We start from the raw sequence: 21,416 nt of genomic DNA, 5'->3' as shown, positions 1-21,416 counted from the left end.
TCAAATAATTTTACCAAAAAGAGATATTTTACTTAAGAAACAGAAAAGGAGTCATTTGGTGCCATGCTTTTATTCAAATGAAAGGGAAAAACTACACTTTACCAGGAAATAGCAAATATGACAGTATTTTACAGCATAGCATCTTTTAAAAAACCTGTAAGCAATGCTCTAGAGTGGACAGGTAAGCACACCATACACTGTACATTGCCCAACAGTATCCGTGAAATCATAATCACATAGCTGACTTTGGCTTTAAACAGCCAAATAAAAACTGTAACAGTCATTCTAAAACAAACTTGAAAAAACTGAGAAGAAAAAAGCTTTCCAAAGCTGTGTCAAATTTCAGATTTTGAGTGGCTACACTGGTAACCATGACAAATGTTTGGCAAATTTAACCAAATAATGATCATAATTTGACCACCAACGATGAAAGCACCAGTGTGTTTCAGTAAAGTTGACAAAAATCCTCAAACTTTATGAAATAGCATATTTTTCATTTTTATAATTTTAAAACATAATTTAAAAAAGCTGTTCCATAATAAAAAAATTCTGCAGACTTAAAGAAATATATCCATATTCCTTTCGCATTAATAGAGTAAAATCTTTTACTGAGAGCAATGCACACTATGGCAATATTCACATTCTACCTTTAGACATTCAATTCAATTGCTGGACATACTCAAATTTAAGAATAAAGGGTGGTCCTGTTTAGTGTTAAATAGTTCTTCCATCGTATTACATAAATTTTCTTTATTTAATCGTCAGGTAATGTCAAGAAGAAAATAGCTTTGATAAGGAAATTTAATTGAAAAGAACAAATTTAGTAATATAAGATGCTTATTAAATTCTTTTTGACTATTATCCACACTTTGATTAGATTTCTTATAATTTTTTAAACTAGTCTTAATCTAGACATACACTTAATGATCATTTCTTTCTAATTGTGGTAGAAACTGTCTGAAAGGTAAAATGTGCAATTCCCCATGTTTAATATTCAGATTTTATATACACAATATGTATACACTTAAAATATAAGAGTTACATATCCTGGTCTCTTACATGCAAACAGTAGATCACAAATAGTTTTGAGCTACACATATATCTTGCACAGGTATTGGAAAAAAAATCTGTGAATTTTTTTTTACAGTTTTAACAAATATACATAAATATAAGAACATAAATTACAATAAAATATTGACAGCATTTGAGAAAATGTTGATAACCCAGATGCATTGATGCCATAAAAGGCCTTATAATAATAGAAAAGTACAGCTCAGGGACATCTCATTCCTAGTCTTTTTTTTTTTTTTTTAAATAAGTAAATACATCATATGAGACATTAGTTCTCTCTCTAAACAACTCAATTAAAGAAATGTATATATTTTCATCCTACTTCCCATGAAAGAAAACAAACTACGCATCTCATTTGTGATACAATACTGTCTTTCCCCCCTAGTTTACACAGTTGTCACAACACTGAAACATAACAGGGTCACATAATCATTCAAGTCTTTTCCTGAGAATGAAGTTTTTTCCCAATTAACCCTCTGGTATACACTGTTAAAGAACAAAGATCATGTAGAGGAGATTTCAAGTGTGTCCTTATCTAAGCTGTTCCACTTGAAAAGGATTAAAAAGGAAAAGAAAACCCAATATAAGTAAGATAACATAAAGCTATTTTAAAATTAAAATGTAGCCCTTTGTACATGTTTAAAAATTCTAAATATAATTTTTATATTAGTTATAAATATAATGTAAAGACCTCCCAGGTACTTGCTTCAGGAAGTCTTACATCTTCAGACTGACTACTCTCAAAGTGTCATTCACTTCTGCCAGCTTATAAAGTGACTTTAAAAGAGATAGAAAGCCTTTTTTGTTAAAAGAACAATCTAAATTACTCTGAGTTGGCCAGAAGTGGTGTAAAAACAGCACTGATTTAATCAGCAACTTTTAGTAACATATTCTTGGTTTAGCGCATGTGGTTTAAAGCGAACCTACTAGCAGCTCTTTACAACACCTCCTCTTATTTAATAGAGAAATGTTAATACTTGAATGAATAATAAATATAATTGTAAATACTTAGAATAATAATTTTTGCAAATGCTCTAATACCATTAAAACATGAGGATTACTGTAAAATGTAACACTAGTGTTTCTCTTAACATCATAAGAAAGGTGCAAGTTACTTTTGAAGGTATATTTACTACTTTCATGATCTCCACATGAAACATAATACAAAGGTATCTAAGAATAAACCCCCAGGAGAGAAAAATAACCAAAAAAAAAAAAAAAAAAAAAAAAACCACCATCCAAAGACAAGCATATACAGAAAAGGTTAAAAAAAAAAAAAAAAAAAAGAAGAAGAAGAAGAACAAATACAACACATAATTTGTAATCCTAGCTGTATTTCAACCATATGTCCACTGTGTCCATGAGAATTCAGTGCTTCATCATCTCTATATCAAGCAGGTAAACCTGGTAGCACATACAAATCTCCATTTGGGAATTAAAACATTTTCTTCATCACTTGGACTTACCACCTCAGTGAGAATCTTCTGCATTCCAAAATACTGTGGTTTACATTCCAGTTGTTCATGACAACAGAGTTAATGTCCATTTTAATTAATAAAATTCTTGTTGGCAATTACAAAGATTTTCTCTAGGCAGGAAAGATGAAGTGCAAATTTACCATGAATGTTCTGAAGCAAGTATTTCCCAACTCCTATGCCTTGGTAGGTAAAAGTTTTTTGGGTGTTACTGGTCTTTTGGTCTGCCATAAATGGCTATGAATAGTAATTGCATCAACACTGGCAGATAAAGTTTTAGCAGGTATGTGGCTAAATTGTTTCCTGTCAGAGTTATATTTGTAAAGTCCCTCAATCATTTTTTTAGTGATAGATTTAGGGCCTATCCCAGTCAGTTTGTTAATTTCTTCAGTCTCTGGGCAGTAAGTATACAAAGACCTGAACTGGCAGCCTGAATCCCGGAATAAGATTAAGAAGTTGTTGGCATCTGACTTCTCCATTTCCTTTAAAATAGAAAACAAAAACAGAACAAGGTAACAATAGAAACCTTTAAATATTTTGCTGAATAAAGTGTACACAGTGATATAACATTTCATGATCAAATTTCAAGACATATTTTAATGACCAATTTTATTTTATTATTTTTTGCAGGGCCTCAGAGATTGTAAGCATGCCCTCTACCACTGAGCTACACCTGAGCCCTATTTTCATGACAATTTTTGAAGTCAATTCTTAATCTTCTAGAACCAACTTGAGAGTAAACCTAACTCAATCTAGTAATAAAACACTACTTTCAGATTTTTATAGGCTGTTGAAATTTTAGGAGACCTAAATTGCTAAATTTAATTTTTATGCAAACATACTTACCTCCAATATTTTTTTCTTCTGACCTTCATTTACTTTTCCAGCCAAACAGCAATGAGCTAAAGCATTTTGTATTATGTGCTTATTGGATTTTGCACTGGGTTCTTTGTAGAGCTTTGGTCCTGTGGCAAAGATTTAAAATAATAATAAAAATAACATTTGTAAGACAGAAATACTACTGTTTTTAAATGGTGTAATTCTTCCTGCACTGATGAAACTATAATAGAAACTAAATTCTGTGCTTGGGGCACTCCAATCAAAACATTGCTTTACAACACAGGGATACATCTGGAGGACGTTCCTACGGCCTAAAGATGCCCTGTGAAAACAATGCTGGAAGTAAGATTTCACCCTGTCACCCTGTCTGCTTGACCTTCTTTAGAAGTATCCTTACCTACATTCTATTTGATTCACTTTTACTCCAATCATGCCCACTTGAACAGAGGCTAGACGAGATGCTGGTGGGAATATGTGAGGCTGGTTACACTCTGGATCCAATGCATTCTTTTTTTTTGGTGGGGGGACAGGGTACCAGGGATTGAACTCAGGGGCACTGGGACTACTGAGCCACATCCCCAGCCCTATTTTGTATTTTATTTAGAGACAGGGTCTCACTGAGTTGCTTAGTGCCTCAACTTTTGCTGAGGCTGGCTTTTAACTTGCAAGCTTCCTGCCTCAGCATCCTTAACCACTGAGATTATAGGTGTGTGCCATTGTGCCCAGATAATGTATCCTTCTTGTCATTTATATGCTGGTTGATACTTATTAAAGGATTTCTGGATTTTAACCTTTATGCAATAATGAAGGACTTTTGTACTATTGATAGAACTTCACTAAAACTTCTTTAGATCCAACTGACCACACAAAAATGGTATATAATTTTAAGACAGAATTAGAGCAAGAAGAAGGCGAGAAGCACATTGAAGGCATATAATTCTAAGACAGAATTGATGTCTAATTACATCACTAATTTTGTTTAGAAACCTATTTCTATTCATCTGGCACAAGTCACTGCCTCCCTAAAAGAAGCTGTTATTGCCAAACTAAGCTACCTGCAAGTGACCACTTTCGTTTAGTATTTTTTTATTTTTAAAAATCAGCCTCCTATGTTCAGAGCAAAAAGTGAGCCAATAAAACTTTCTTTCATATCACCTTCATCTATTCTCATTAGGGGGTTAAATTTAAATGTTTCCCTAAAAATATACACTAACCTGTGTATTCTGTTCCAGAAGCCACTGAAGAAGTTGTTGATGCATTTTCCCAGTCTTTTTCTCCATTTCGACTGCCACAACGACTTGGGGACAAGAAAGCTTCGACAGACTCTGATCTAAATAGTAAATAATATTTTTGATATCTCAAAAGAATGCTTTGGGACCAGAGTATATGTGAGAGTATCAATCAAAACCAATAAAAGCCTTAAAAATAGATGGTGATAACACTGTATGTCTTATTTATAGCTACATATAAAAGTTCCCAGAACATAGCAGGTACTCTAAATATTTGCTGAAAGAATTAATGTTTTTCCATATGAAAACTGGCAACTAACCCAATAAGATGGTAAAACAAAGATTAGAACTCTTAGATGATGACTATTGCTAGAAATATTTTTTTCTGATTTGGGCATTATAATCTATGGTAATGAAATAATGATTTTTAGCTGCTAATCTGTATCTCAAAGACCAAGTATATCATCAATGTATTAAATTCAAGTAGACAACATCCTTAGGAATTAATATAATAGGGGGAAAAATAAAAAGGTCCTTTATCTTCAATGGGAAATAAGCTAGAGAGGCTGACATTATAGATAAACTACGTATTTTCTGTTTCTACCAACCGTGATTTAATCATAATCACATTAGCAACTACTTTATGTATAATTACTGTTAAGTATATATAGCTTATAAAAAGTATCTTATCAATGTCAATAATTCTAAATTCTAAAAGATAAAGAATATTTTAATATGAATAGACCTCTTCATATAATTTCTTTTTTATATACATATTTATTTTTTAGGTGTAGTTGGACACAATACCTTTATTTTGTTTATTTATTTTTATGTGGTGCTGAGGATTGAACCCAGGGCCTCACACATGCTAGGCAAGTGCTCTACCGCTGAGCCACACTCTCTGCGCTCTTCATATAATTTCTTAACAGAAACCCAAACAGTCCTTAATCAGCAAAACTCACAAAAACTCATGATTTGGTCATTATGAAATATAAAATAAAAATGCTAAAGAGTTTTTAGTTAAAGTTTTGTGTAACTGCAGTTACCATATTCTTTTTCTATGAAAAACAACCATATGTTCTGGATTTACCTTGGTGTCCTCTTGCCTGAATGAACACTCTCATTATCACCTGTGTTCAGCGATGCCAAAGAAAGGCTAGAGACTGAAAAAACACGATAAATTCGTGATCCTGAACAAAAACAAAATTAGAAATTTAAAAAGAGCAACTAGCAAAGAGTCTGTTCATTAGATAACACCAGCATGTGAAAATTAAGCTTCTGTAGTTTCTTCTTCTTTTTTTAAACACTCACTCTAAACATGACTGCATGCATATATACACAATTTATTTAAAATTAGCAGAGAATCTACTTTTATTTTATTTATTAATTTTTGCAGTACTGGGGATCGAACCCAGGGTCTCATGCATGCTAAACCAGCACTCCCTCTGCCCAAGAACTTACTTTTAGAAAACAATAATAAAGCTAACTTGCTATTCCCAAAGGAAAGTGTTAATGAGACATGATACCTTGACCTTCAAGAAAGAAAAATAAATTTAGTAACACCTAATTCCTATATGGAAAATATACTAATTTTAGCCAATATTATTTATCAAAGTTCCATTGACTATAAAAGATCGTTATCTTTCAACAGTCAATGTTATGTTATTTTTCCTCAGGCTTAGAATAACTATAGGAATTCTGAACGCACAATCCTCCTGCCTCAGTCTTCTAAGATGCTGGGATTACAAGCACATGCCACCACACCCAGGTGACTATTTCTATTGTAAAGGAGGGATTTCTGAACCCTTGATCTTATATTCTTTATTCTATAGACATGTTTTTTATTTATTTTTCAGTACTAGGGACTAAGCCTTGTGTGTGCTGGGCAAGTACTACACTACTGAGCTGCATTCCCAAACTTTTTACATTTTATTTTGAGACCAGGACCTGTCTAAGTTGCTCAGGGTGGCCTCAAACTTTCTTTTCTTTTTTAATATTTATTTATTTATTTATTAGTTCTCGGCGGACACAACATCTTTGTATGTGGTGCTGAGGATCGAACCTGGGCCGCACGCATGCCAGGCGAGCGCACTACCGCTTGAGCCACATCCCCAGCCCTGGCCTCAAACTTTCGATCTTCCCACCTCAGCTTCTCAAGTAGCTGGGATGACAGGCATGCACCACTGTGCCCAGGTTTCTACAGACATGTTTCATATACATTTCATATATGTAACATTTATCCTAAATTTACAAGTACTTAGAGGGTAGTTAATAAGTCATGGAGATTAATCTGAGGGCAGAGTTGCCTAATAAATCAAATTTTTTTTTTTAAATTTAGAAACAGGGTCTTGTAGAGCTGCTTAGGGCCTCACTAAATCGCTGAGGCTGGCTTTGAACTCCTGATCCTCCTGCCTCAGCCTCCTGAGCTGCTGGGAACACAGGTATGAGCCACAATGCCCAGCTATAACTTAGTATTTAAATTAGATTTTCACCATTCACATTTGTTCTCTTGAATATATGCATATACACATAATACATATAACTCTTTAAAAAAACTTCATTTGCTGATTTTGATTTTCTAATAAAAGTTAAATATGCATAATCTCAAATTCTGTATCCAATTTAGCACATCAAAGCACAATCAAGTTAGTATGACAAAACCAAGCTGGTGTTGTTTTATGAACAGACTCCTCATAATAAGCTGTGTTACCTGGAGGACCTTTTATTGGTGTTTTGGGGGATTCAATATGATCTCTGTGAATAGATTTTGGCCGCTGTTTTTTCTGTTTTGCCATTTGAGGACGGGGTTTAATTACAGTATCCATATCTTCCATTAGCTTCAGTTGTTTTCGCCTCATGTACTCTTGCCTAATAAATTCTCTGCGTGCTCTCTCATCTTCTTTCTTCTGACGTTCTTCCTCAGTTTTACGCCTAAGGAATAAAATGGTCAAATTTTTCATTCTGTCTACCAAAGACAAGTGACTGGAGAGTTACATGTTTTATGTGAGAAGGAAGAAATATATTTCAGCACCTTGAGGAAAAATGGTTCTTTAAAATGTACTTGAGAAAAGTTAGGCTATACATATACATGTGTGTATCTTCTAGTGAAGTTATTTTAAATTATTTTTCTCAAACATTTAAATTAATGATTCTGGAGAACTTTACTTTGACATACTAAATCAGGTAATACTTCGGAAAATAAGTTTTTAAGTTATCTATGTAGACTGCAAACATCTCTGAAAAGAAATCTGTTAATAAAAAAGATTAATGAGAAATTGCCTCCTTGAGGACTATTTACCAAAATTTCTGTAAATGTGCCTGTGCATCATTAGCACTGATTTAGAATTGGCATAGCCACGTCCTTTACCTTGTTTCCTCTTTCTTATGCTCCATTTCTGCTTCCAGTTGCTGTTTCCGAAGCTGAGTTTCTTTCTCCCTTCTTAGTCGTTTCTCCAACAAAGCTGCTCGTTTCATTGCCATATCATTTTCTGCTTTTTGATCATCCTAAGAACAAATTTCATTAAAACAGATGAATTTTAGGTACAAATATTCTCATTTTCAGTTGTTGTAGTCATATTTCATGGTTACTCTTATAATTGAAAATCTGAACCATTACAACCCTATTAAAAGTGGACATGTTTCAGAAATTACAAAGAATTAAATTAAAGCAGTAGCAGTTCTATTAAGTAACAAAAAACCTTTTAAGACTCAATGGCCATCAAAAGAAAAAAAGTTCTGTGACCCTAATAAATAAGTGCATCTTTTTATCCCCAGAATAAAGGAAGTGGGTATTGTTTGTTAGGTAATAGTCATATGAATAGGTAAACTGATGCTCTGAATGGTATCTTCTTTCTCCATTCTTCATTAAATCTTTCTCTGGTTCCTATGCAAAGCAATTTGTTTGTATTTCTTTCTCCATGTAATTTTTAAGATATGTGACCCAAGGTGCCATAACTTTTTCAAATGTTTATTATCTATAATATCCAGCACTATGTTGTGAATATATTACATACTAACAAAATAAGCATCAACAAAGAAATCATTTAGACAACTATTTACACAGCTTGTTACTTTCCTTTGTCAATGCTTAATGGAGATGCAATCCCTCTAGGAGTTCACAGTCTAAGAGATAAAGCAGATAAGAATTAAAACAACTGAAACTCTGGGTCTTAGGTCTATACCATGAGTATGTTTAGGATATAACAGAAACAAAAAGGAGAAAATATTTAACCTCTACTTAAGATAGTATGACAGACTTTAGATGAAGCTTGTGTAAAGAACAGTCTAAATCAGAATTTATGGGGAAGAGGCTAGACAAACAGGTTCTGGCTATTGTGCAACTGTCCCTGAACTAAAGGTTTGGATTTTTTTCATCAGGCAACTAGAATTTTTACTAGAAAGAGACTCAATTGGAGCTTCACTCGTGGGACAACTAGCAGTATAAGGAGGGAACGGTGTAATTAGAGGCAGAAAGCCCATTTAGGAAGCTATCCCCATAGTCCAAGGGATGAGAATTAGGGTGGTAAAGACATGGAAATGAATGAAATAGAAGTAAAGGAAGGTACAAATACATTGCCTGTTTTACACTAAAGATTCTTCCCCCTCTGCTTTCCTTTTTCTTCAAGGAAGAGATGTAGCAAAGGTCTCTAAAATTGGTCTTTAATAGGTATCTATACCTATTATGTCAATAGCATTCTATTAAAAAATGACATTTTTACATGATTAAGAGACACAACATGACTCACATCCTAATTTCTAAGTGTGGAAAAAGACCTCTAAGGGCAATCACCATAGGATCAAATTTAAAATAAATTATAAATTTTCAGCATTAAACAATCAAATCTAAAAAAGCAACTGTAATCACTTCAATAGTATTGGTGTTTGCTTTATTTTTTGTTTTCCTAAGGACAGACTAGGGCCTGTGCACACTAGAAATCTTCTCTACCTTGACAACATTCCTAGACCTTTTTATTATATATATATATAATTTTAGTTTTAGGTGGACACAATACCTTTATTTATTTTTATGTGGTGCTGAGGATCTAACCCAGTGCCTCACACATGCTAGTGCTCTACCACTGAGCCCCAACCCCAGCCCCTTTATTTTATTTTGAGACAGAGATGCTTTGTGCCTGGTTAAGTTGCTAAGGCTGACCTTGAACTTGTGATCCTCCTGCCTCAGCCTCTCAAAGAGGCTGGGATTACAGGTGTGTACCACTAGGCCTGGCTAGTTCTAGGGCTTTCCCCCACTACTTCAATTTAAAATCTTAAAATTATAAATTGTTGCTATTGGGTGTTGTCTTTTCTTTTTATGTTCCAAATTTTGAATACATAGGATTAAGGATTATGTTAGTCCCTTAATGTAAAAAAAAGAAGTCTGAAGAACATGTTTCTGATTATATAGAAATATATTTTTCCATCTGGTAATTTGAAAATTTTAGAAAACCATAAAGATCAAAAAAGGGTGACAAATCTAGTAGAGAAAAATTAAAATTTAGTTGGCTTTTCTACTTTATTATCTATGATAAATTCCAAAATTTTCACCATCAGGAAGTGATACCATTCAATACCTGTGTTAGTTGGCTGCAGTATTATTTAAATATATTGCATCCAATAACAATACTAAGATTTATATTCTAAATTGTAGACCTATGTAAAATTAGAGATTATCTACTTTAGTTCCTTAATAAAAAATACAAATAACACAATAATATAGTCCCGATTATAGAAAAATAATGCTCTAAGATTTATACTATAAATAAAACAGACAAAACCCAACAGAATATGTCCTTTTCCCAGTGCTTTTATTTATATGTTTTTAATTTTTACTTTTTTTGATACTGGGGATTGAACTCAGAGGCACTGGACCACTGAGCCACACCCCCATCCCTATTTTGTATTTTATTTAGAGAAGGGGTTTGAGTTGCTTAGTGCCTTGCTAAGTTGCTAAGGCTGGCTTTGAACTAGTGATCCTCTTGCCTCGCCTCCTGAGCTGCTACAATTACAGGCACCACCACGCCCAGCTTCTTCCAATGCTTTTAAAGGAGTTACTTCAGGTGCTGAGGTTCTACAGTGATGGAGAGCTTTCCACATGCGAGGCTCTAGTTTCAATCCCTAGCACTACAACAACAAAATTAGCTATTTCAATGACAGCTACTCAAACTATGTATTCTTGTTTTTCCCTGCCAAACTGGGGATTGAACCCAGGGGCACTCTATCACTGAGCTATAGGCTTTTTTTGAGACAGGGTCTCACTCAGTTGCCCAGGCTGGCCTCAAACTTGCAAACCTCCTGCCTCAGTCTACTGAGTGGCTGGGATTACCACTGTGAATCACCATGCATGGCTATATGCTTTCAAAAATGTTTCCCTTTCAAGATTGTATCTGGTTAGTTTTCAAAAGATTTTTTTAAAATAAAAATATGTAAGGAAAGATGGTCAAGGTTTTAGAAAACCTAATGTATACTTATTATACACATGCTCAGTTATGAATTTTTTTACAAATTGGCAATGGAGTCAATCACTCTTTGAAGATTAAATAACTTAGTTTCAAAAAGGCCTTTGTGAAAGTGAGAGGTAGAGATGCAAAAACAGGGAATAATATATCTGTGTCATGACTAGGATAAAATGATTTGTTACCGCTTCAAGTGCACTTAAATATTACCAGTCTACCAAGAGAGCAGCGCTAAAATAAGTTTTAGAATTAATGGCAGACTTTTAACAAAGGGGATTCCTACTAAAGGAATAAGCATAAAAATATACATACACACACCCATCTAATAAAGATGTCCCAAATGATGCAGATTAATATTACCTTAAAAAAGAATCCACAGCATACTTTCTGATCATCTTCAAGTGGTTCTTTATCACTTTCTCCATCATATTTTTCAACAGATTCATCAGCCTTTTCAGGAGGTTTCAAATCTGAGAGGGAAACTTCAATCAGATTAACATTTTTAGGAGCAGTAGGTGGGAAAACAGGTTTAGGAGGTGGTTCTGTGGGTTGACTCAATTGGTCCTCATTTGGTGTCAGACATACAGTTTCTGTGATAGGCTGTGACAGGACTTCAGAAACTGTTGACTCAAAAGGTTTAAGCTCCTTCTCTTCAAGATTATGTCCATGCTGTTCCAAAGTTCCTTTGCATTCCAATTCATCCTTTTTAACCTCCTCTTTAGGTTTGGATTCCTTTAACTGAGGCTCTCCATCATCCCCAAAACATACAAATGACCGAGTCTGAATGGGAACTTGACTTGGGGAAAACCTTCGTAACCTAGGAAGACTATCCACAGACCGAGGGGGTGTCAAGGTCCGATTCAAAGGTGTTATCTTTAATTCATTTGGCCTGGGAGTCCTTTGATTTTTAACAGAAAAAGATGTGCTTTTCCTGTTAGAAGACTGTGGAGATGGATGAGTAGGACGAGGGGAATCTGAAGAGAACGGTGCAATAGCTGACGACAGGCCTGCCTGTCTTGAAGGTTTAAAATCTCGAATCTGTTTCTGTGGAGAGGGTTGTGGAGGTGAAATCACCCATGACTGCTGCTCTCTCATTTGCATTAACATTTCCTGCTGAAGGGACAAGCGTTGCATTTCTTGTTGTAGAAAATGCAGGGATGAATTTAACTTTTCAATGGATTTTGTATATTCTAAAATCTCTCCTTCATTCAAAGTCTCCTCTGAGGGACTAGCCAGGTTCCACTGCTTTTCAGGATCAACAGGTGTAGTTGGTGACTTTAGCCATTTGGCCGGAGGATTCTCCATGCTTTCTTTTATATCTGCTAGTGACTTACTCCTTTGTCCATCAGTTTTCTGTGATTCCTTTTCTTTTGTTCTATCAGTATACACTTTCTCATCTTCTGCACCAGCTGCTTCCTCTCGAAGAGGGGAAATCCCATCTCCTTTCTTTTTTACCACATTAAGGAATGCTGTCCTTCCCATTTTCTGCCTCTGTTTAGTAAAAGCAGCTTCCATTTTCTTTTTTTGGGCTTCTATTGCACGCCTCTTTTCTTCTAGTTTCATCCTAAGATGCACCATTTCAGAAGCTAACAGCTGTGTAGTGTCCCGTGCTTGTGGAAGGCCTGTTTCTTCTGGAATTTGTGCCCAAGCAACCACATGAGGAATATTAAGTTCAGAGCCCTCTGGTGTAGTTTTCTGAGAACTACTTCCACTACTTTTTCCATCTGTATGATTCAGTTTCCTGAACTTCTGCTCAGCAAAGCTGGTCATCTTAACTCCAGAACTAGAAGAAGCACTGCTACCTGGCTGAGACTTGGTACTTATGGTACTTGGACAAGGACTCAAAGCATCTCTGGGATTGCTGGTTCTTATATCATAATCCTGAAGAAATTTAGATGCATCATCCATGTCAGAGTCTAGGCTTACAGTATAATCTCTCAAAGAAGAATCTTCATCCATAGTTTCAGGAATATCTTCTGAAGGAACATGAATTCCAGTGTCTACTTCTGTAGTATCAGTTATGGGACTCAAGGCACCTTTTGTGTCAGTTATGTTATCAGGACTAGATTGATTTAGCTTGATATTTGAATTTAGGATACTCATTTCTTGGTTATGAAGAAAGAATCCATTAGCAATTTGGTCTGGCCGAGGTGTATGGGGAGATCTTTCAGTGTCATGAATTATTTGTAATGCTTCTTCAATGCTTGGTGTCTCAATCTGATTGCCAAACTCATCTAGAAGTACTCTATTTTGTAAAGCTCCATTTGGAAGCTTGTAATGAATGTTCTCATTAGAATTTAGTTCATTTGTATTAAGGGGCACATAGGATTTGAAGTCACTCTGAGAGTCTATATTAAGTTCTTCTTCAATGCTTTCTGCTTCTTCTTCTCCATTTACTGGCTTGAAGGACAAATTTTTCCTAATGTGTTTAGATACTCGATTATTGTTCAGGGTAAGTCCTTCATTACTAATGGAACGAGTGATTCCTCGGTTAGAAGTGGATCTTTGTTCACTATCTTCTTTATCAAAAGAAATATCAAATGAAACACCATGTACTGATGATCTAGGGGAAAAAATTAAAGAGAAAAATCTTAAAATTTTATTTATTTTCTTTACTTATTTTTCAGAATCATAGTCTTGAGTTACTGGGAATTTTGCCATGAGCCACCATGCCTAGCTTAGCTACCTTTTAAACTTAGCCTCTTTGACTTCTTTAGCATTTGTCTGTGTTGTCTCTTTTTTAAGTGGGTAGAAGGGGTATACCAGGGATTGAGCTCAGAGGCACTCAATCACTGAGTCACATCCCTAACCCCTTTTTTGTACTTTATTTAGAGATAGTCTTACTGAGTTGCTTAGTGCTTTGCCTTTGCTGAGGCTGGCTTTGAACTCATGGTCCTCCTGCCTCAGCCTCCAGAGTTGCTGGGATTATAGGCCTGTGCTGCGTTGTCCTTTTTTAAATTTAGGTACTAACCAAAATTCTAGATTTGGTGATCTGGCTAAAAATAAAAGAGAGATAAAGATAAAATTGGCATTTCTTATTTTTGCGGGTACCATGGATTGAACTCAGGGGCACTCAACGGCTGAGCAATATCCACAGCCCTATTTTGTTTGTATGTATGTATGTATGTTTGTATGTATTTATTTATTTTTTTAGTTGTAGGTGGACACAATACCTTTATTTTATTTTTATGTGGTGCTGAGGATTGAACCCAGTGCCTCATGCATGTCAGGCGAGTGTTCTGACACCACACACAGTGGCATTTCTTGATAATGTCAATATTCTAAGAATAATTCAGTTTACCTTTTCTCTTTGGGCCATGTTCCTATGAAGCCATCAACATAAGACATGGATGAAGACCTTCTAATTCCTCCTTCAAATGAGAAAAAGAAAAAGCCATGAAATCATGTAAAAAATATCTTAATTTATATGTAATTTAACAGATTTCACATGTGAGGGTTCATTAATACTGCTACAAAGTAAGCAGGATACCCCCCCTCCCCATACACACGCACACTCACATAAATTTTAGAGGCCAGGAATGTAGCTCAGTGGTAGAACTACATGATTAGCATGAGTAAGGCCCTGGGTTCAATCCCCAGTACTGCTCCCCCACTTCAAAAAATTAAGAAGTTACATATATATGAAGTATTTCATTTCATTAGGAAAAGTAAGCATAGGGCATAACAGTCACTCCACAGGAAAAGAAAAAAGTCTAGATACATTCATCCTCAATCATTTCTCAGGTAACTTTCTAAAATAACATTTTCTCTAGGCTTTTTCAAATATACTACCTGAGGCTGAAGAATGAGCTTGGGGTCGTGAGTATCTAGAAGGCAAATGATGATGAGACTGTGTAAATGTAGCTCCTTCCCCACTGCAATGTAGAATACATTTAAATTTTTCTTTTTAGCTTTTTAATATAATATAAATTTCATACAGAATGGCTGAACTTAAAAAGATAATACTATCACCTCTGGTTCTACATCTTATAAAAAATAATAATCTATTGTTTAAATCAAATAATGGTTATAATTAAATGTATGTACATTAATTTTATGTCTTTTAGCTAAACAACTTAAAGTACTTTCATATATATCTCAATGTCCTTAAGGAACAAGATATGGCATATTATTTTCACCTTACCAAAAGAAAAACAAAAATAAAAGACATTAAATTAAATCACCAATTTGAAATATTTTGGTCAAATTTAAATTTCTAAAAACTACATGCATAATAAACCCTTAAGAGACCCTGACAGTCTCCCTGTTCATGGACTTGTGCCTGTACACACACACATCTAACAGTTACATTAAGACAGTGAGCTTCACCTTGAAGACCTCTTTGTCTATAAAGATACGAACTTTTCCTGTTATTTCTCCCTATTTAATTCTACCATATTCCACTTAACTCAGGGGATTAGATAATCTCCTCAAATTATGACATTTGGCATAATCAAGCTTTCCTCTCTTAATTTTTCTCTTTATAAATTTTAAGTCTGCTGTGTCCCTCCTTGCAGTCAAGTGAAGGAGTTAGGTATTCCCACCCCTAATCAGCTAAGAAGAAGCTAGGAAACAAGATGTAGGGACTTTTGTAGTTTGTGACCATATTATTCCCAGGATGAGTAGAAATTACTGAATCCTTCCTTGAATGTTCTACAATGTTGGAGACCTACTGGACACATAAAGAAGTAACAGGATGACTAGGAGCCTAGAATGGCATTGCACAATAACCCTTCAAGGAAAAGGATTTAGATATCTGATTATAAAAAAAGGTTCTTGCTAGGAAAAAGCAGCCACTAAGACACGAGACTTAACTGAAAACATTTTCTAGTGTCGGAATGTAGAACATTGTTCAATCAGGTTCCTAGATACAGCAAGTCTTACTTTTCATCTTTAAAGTGGAATCAAATTACTTAATAGTACAAGAGTGACGTGGAACACTGAGGGTTTTCTAAAGTTTCAAGGAAGGAAGTATCACTATGTAACAAACCAGGAAAGTACTGAGAAAATAATATTTAGGAGAAGCTTTCCATGAAAAAAATACACTGAAATTCTTCTATCAGCAATGTTCTAACTTAACACCTCTATACAAAACCATAGAGACAGTAGATAGTTATAGAATAGAAAACTTAATGGAAGTAGTAAGAAAACTCAGTAGTAAATTAGAGGGTAAGGAAAGGGAATGCTTTCTTAATTTGTAAGAAATGATTTGTACACATGAGAAAGTTCACACCAGTAAAAGACCTGCGAAGTAAGTAAGTATTAAAAGGCCTTGGGTTTTGTATTCATTGGACTACACTTGAGAGAAAAATGTCTTAAATGTAAGGAGTAGGTGACAGCTACACAATAATTTTACGTTAAGCCAATAATTCATACAGAAAGTACTTTGAATTTTTTGCTTATCATTTTAAAAATGTATTTTGATTGATCTTCTTGAATTTCTAAAATTGCAGAAAACGTCAATTTTAAACTTAAAAACCAGGTAGACTGGGGAGTCCAGAGTCAACGTAAATTTCAGGTTCTAATGAACACAAATGAAAAGCTGCTTCCAGGAAGATCTGCCAAAAACATTCTTAAACAAACTCATGTCCCTAACAAACTCATGACTATTACTTGGAACAATAGTCAGGATTATCCTAATATTGAATGGAAGAAAATTTTTACTTTGCTTTTAAATTCAGTTCCTGGTATTAAAAGCTAAATGCATTCACTATTCAATATTTATAACAGATATTCTCTTGCTATATCTCTCAATATACATAGTAAACATAAAATAAAACAGTGGTAAAAGCTGCTTCAAAGACTTAAAAAAAAAATTAAAAATCCAAATAAAATCTTAAAATTTCTCCCTGAGGGCTAAGAATCACCAACTAGACATAACACACACTCATAGACTATTAGACACTAGTAGACAACTATGAACAAATATACTATTAGGTAATTCTCAATTATAATCAAGTTATAGAGCAAAAGTTTGATTTCAATTGTTTATTAGGACCTCAGAATATAATCTCCCACTTTTCAGTATGGTTCATAATTTCAGTGTAAAATTCAATTATATTTAAGTTAAAACAGGCTTTAATAAGTAAGCTAATTTTAAATTAGCTCAATATCTAAACAAAAATTTTTAAACTGATTTACTGTAATAAAATATGCGATTTCATTAGTAAACAGAATGGAAATAGTAAAAATGTAGTCATTGTGGAATCTTACCTTGAAGTGAAGTCAGAACTACATGAACTATCCAAGACATTTCTTTTGGCAGCATTTAAGACAGGAATTGATGGCATATCTTTCACAGGTTCAGCTAGAATAAAAGATAAAACCTTAAAATTACATGTTTAGCATGTTTCTAACATTATTTTAGGAATTATGGGCCACAAATAAATAATCACGATTCATTCTCTATTTCCTTTACTGCTTATATAAAAATCATGGCATATGCTATAAGTTTTTTATTTTTTTCTTAAAATTTCAGAGTCAAATTCTCTTTAAAACTCTTATTGAAATATTCTCATGCTTTAAATTTTACTTGATTAAGGCTAATTGGGGGGGGAAAGGCCTCCCACAGAATAAATACAGACATTTAAAATGAAAATTTTGCGAAAGCTTTCATAGAATTTTCAGAAACATATGGCCAACTTTATTTTTTACGAAGTAGCTGGCATTTTATTAATAAAAGATGGAATTTCACTGGAGAATAATCAGATCCACTGAAGTAGTCTACATTTTTTTTTTTAAGAGAGAGAGAATTTTTTAATATTTATTTATTTTTTAGTTTTTGGCGCACACAACATCTTTGTTTGTATGTGGTGCTGAGGATCCAACCGGGCCGCACGCATGCCAGGCGAGCACGTTACCGCTTGAGCCACATCCCCAGCCCAGTAGTCTACATTTTTACAAATAACTTTGAAGGAAACCAATTTACTTTCTGACTCTGACATTTAATGCAACAGCCATAATATTTTGAGTAGAGGGCTTCCCAGATGAAATCACAGAAAACCATAATGGTGAAAACCTTATGTTAATTGTAAAACTCCGTCCAAATATTGGTTATGATAATTACTAAAGATATGTAACCTTACCTAATAGCCTTCAGGAAGAATCTGAGTTTCTTTAAAGGCATTCTTTGTTATCTAATGGCTCAATGTTTAGAATCTACTTTAAACAACATAGAGGCACTAAAACAGATGAAATACTCATTATCATGTATTCACAAATTTTTGCATGAGATGCAGTGTGCTGGCTGTGTGAGGTAAGCTCACTATCAACTAGAATGATATGCTTCTCCTCTGGCTAATATTTTTTGCTTCTTCCTTCTCCTTCTCTTCTTTTACCTTTTTGGAAGGGTGGAGATAACTACAGGATTATAAAAATACAATTTAGAGCCAAATCTGCTAACTAATTGGGATGCACAACAATTTTATTTTGTGTTGGGCAGGGCAGCCAAAGGTAGCAGAAAGAACTTGTCCCATAATTTAAGATGAAAAAAAGTTCATTAGTGGAGCTAAACATATAATTTAGGGTCTTTTTTTTTTCCTTGTAGAAATAACTCCCTGGATTTAAAATGAAGATCAACTGAAAATTTGTTTGCTATGCAAAATTCTGCTTTAGAGAAAATTCAGAAAGAATTTTTATTCTTTATTCCTAGGGATGTTTATAGTAACTTTCTTATTTCTGATTAGTTTTATTCAAATTATGCACAATCAATAAATCATGATAGTGTAATAATCAAAAAGCATACCAAGTTTAAAAACATACATGAGTCCCTTTTGGGGGGTGGCCACTGGGAATTGAATGCAGAAACACTTAACCACTGAGCTGTCTTTTTATTTTTAATTTTGAGTGAGGGCCTCACTAAATTGTTGAGGCTGGCTTTGAACTTTAGATCTTCCTACCTCAGCCTCCAAGTCACTGGAATTACAGGCATGCACCACCATGCCCTGCCACAAGCCTTTTTATTAAAGGTTTAATGAAAGGCAAATTAAAGGCAAATTCAAGTTTTAGGTTTGTTAAAGCCAAGGCATAATGTGAGTGGATTCTGGGTAAAATGTCAAAACTTAAAACTACAATAGGAAATAAAAGGTAGGGATAGGAATAATAGATGCAAAGAGAAGTAAACGGGACACAATTAAAACTAAGTGTTTCAAATTCAGAGTCACGTTCTCCATTTTCTCTTCTCCTCTCCTAACCATTCTTAATCATCTGTCTCTCAAACAGGATTTAGTGACTTTAAATATTAGGATACTCAAAATCTGTCAAGACTAATAGCTAAAATCTAAAACAATAACAGGCTTCCTTCTAGAAGAATAACCAGGTGAAGTCATAAAAACTTTCCACATTTTCTATGTTAAGAATAAAGAAGTAAAAACAAATAAGACTGATTACCTCCTTGTGGACAAACAACACGAGGCTGTACAAACGATGGCTTCACAACTTCAAACCACCAGAAGAGTTCTGCCATGAACACCAAATAATTACTCTATATAAGGAAGTTAAGAAAATTAAAAAAAAAAACCTAAATAAAGTAACACTTGATCATGAATTAATGATAAGTAGAATTATAATCTGTTCTATTAAATGTAGACTTAAATCTCATTCATTCACTACTGAAGAATTTCTACTATAGGCTATTAACTCTGTAATAAAATATTAGCACTTGTGGGTAAACATTATGAATGTTCAAAACTTCTTTGGTGATTTTATTTATGGTTCTAGAATGGTGGTCCAATTTATCTAGAGGTATTAACATCTTTAGCTGTGTAGAACTCTAATATGTAAGGTACTTTTCTTCCAAAGTAAACACAATCAACCAAATACGTATTCAATCTTTTGATATCCTGAAGAGCAGTTATAATTTTTTAAAAAATTAAGCTACTTCTAGTCAGAGTCCTGGAAATTTCCCTGAAAAGTAATTAGGCATATAGTTTAAAAAAATATTGTTTTCCATGTGCTTGACAATGCTAAACTCAATGGTAATCTAGATGCTATATAACACCCAAACTCTAGATTGTTAAGGGGAGGCCTTAATAATTTTGAAATGTACAAAAAACATTATTCATACAATTTAATGCATCCCATTTAACTTTGATAAGTTATTAATAAGGATAAGTCAACAATATTTTTATTTATATTTCAAAATGCAAATACTTTTTAAATGGCTTGAAATTAAAAGGCTCCTCAAAAACACATTTATACTACAACTTTATATTTTAAATATACATAACATAAAAGCTGTACACATAATTATTTTAATCTGAGATACTTGGAAAATGTTTTCAAAATAGGACTATATAAAAATCTGTTTTCAGGGGCTGGGGTTGTGGCTCAATGGCAGAGAACTTGCCTAGCACATGTGAGGCACTTGGTTCATCTCAGCACCACATAAATAAATAAATAAATAAAAGGTATTGTATCCATCTACAAATAAAGTATTTTAAAAATAATTTTAATAAGAATTCATACCCCATTTGAAACAAATGTATGATATATGATATGTCAAGATCAATGTAATGTTTTAAGCAACTAATAAATTTTGGATGTTTTAAAAAAAAAATCCTTGGAAAGTGTAAAGTATCAGACCACTAAATAATGTAGATTTTTACCTTTTGACTTTTTTTATTCTCTCATTTTTAAAATTTTTTTTCTTTTTAATTATACATGGTAGTGGAATGCATTTTGGGGAAAAAAAAACAAACAAACTAGAAATCTCAATACCGTGTAAAGCAAATTTGAAGAGTGGAGCTTGACATACTGAATTACCATTTGACTCTGACTCCCTGCTTATAAGTGACCTCCCCTGTGATAGTTTCTCTCTCTCCAGGCATCCATAGAGCAAGGTCATAATGCAAACTTCCTGCAACATCAATAAGCTCAACGAATCAATGAGAATGTAATGTTGTGTCCTTATTTTTTTTCCAAACAAATAGTAATAAAATTTCATATTTTTCCTAGATAGTAGGAGCAATCAATACTGTTATTTCAAAGAGCCTTTTTCATAAAAATGCATTAACACATTCATGGTTTCCCCCTTGTCCTAAGCTTTTACATAGCTCTTTTTACTTGTTAAATCATAATAAAGTCAGCTTTAAAAATAATAAAAATAAAAACAATATTGCTACTTAAAATTGATGAATCAAACATAGAAAGTCCAATAGATGTAAAATATTATACACCTAAAAGTTTGCTACATTACATTGAAGTATGTCCTGATGTTCATGTACTTAATAAATATTTTCAGAGGAATATTTGCCATGGAATGTTCTAAAATGTGTAAAGCTAATCATTGTCATAGAAATACTGGTAATGTTTTCAATAGATCTGTATAAATTCATCTATGTATATAGATA

At 33.7% G+C, this 21,416-nt stretch overlaps 1 protein-coding gene across 13 annotated transcripts in view; it reads right to left on the bottom strand.

Moving 5' to 3' along the window:
- Positions 1-54: 54 nt before the first annotated feature.
- Positions 55-21,416, bottom strand: part of Camsap2 (calmodulin regulated spectrin associated protein family member 2) — a 93,734-nt gene continuing 72,372 nt past the window's right edge. For 6 of the 13 annotated variants that reach the window (XM_078022547.1, XM_078022549.1, XM_021729885.3 and 3 more), the window contains 11 exons: positions 19,456-19,549; positions 17,281-17,374; positions 14,860-14,942; positions 14,369-14,438; positions 11,428-13,630; positions 7,983-8,119; positions 7,326-7,546; positions 5,706-5,805; positions 4,601-4,716; positions 3,393-3,511; positions 55-3,028 (listed from right to left, as the gene is read on the bottom strand). In XM_078022547.1, coding sequence (XP_077878673.1) covers positions 2,723-3,028; positions 3,393-3,511; positions 4,601-4,716; positions 5,706-5,805; positions 7,326-7,546; positions 7,983-8,119; positions 11,428-13,630; positions 14,369-14,438; positions 14,860-14,942; positions 17,281-17,374; positions 19,456-19,549 — 3,543 coding nt within the window. In that variant the 3' untranslated portion in view covers positions 55-2,722. The remainder of the gene's footprint in view (positions 3,029-3,392; positions 3,512-4,600; positions 4,717-5,705; positions 5,806-7,325; positions 7,547-7,982; positions 8,120-11,427; positions 13,631-14,368; positions 14,439-14,859; positions 14,943-17,280; positions 17,375-19,455; positions 19,550-21,416) is intronic. The other 7 variants (XM_078022551.1, XM_005330375.4, XM_005330376.5 and 4 more) reach the window with 3 other exon arrangements.

Source organism: Ictidomys tridecemlineatus, chromosome 10, assembly GCF_052094955.1.
Source record: "Ictidomys tridecemlineatus isolate mIctTri1 chromosome 10, mIctTri1.hap1, whole genome shotgun sequence".
NCBI lineage: Eukaryota > Metazoa > Chordata > Mammalia > Rodentia > Sciuridae > Ictidomys > Ictidomys tridecemlineatus.
This window is presented reverse-complemented; position numbering and strand designations above follow the sequence as displayed.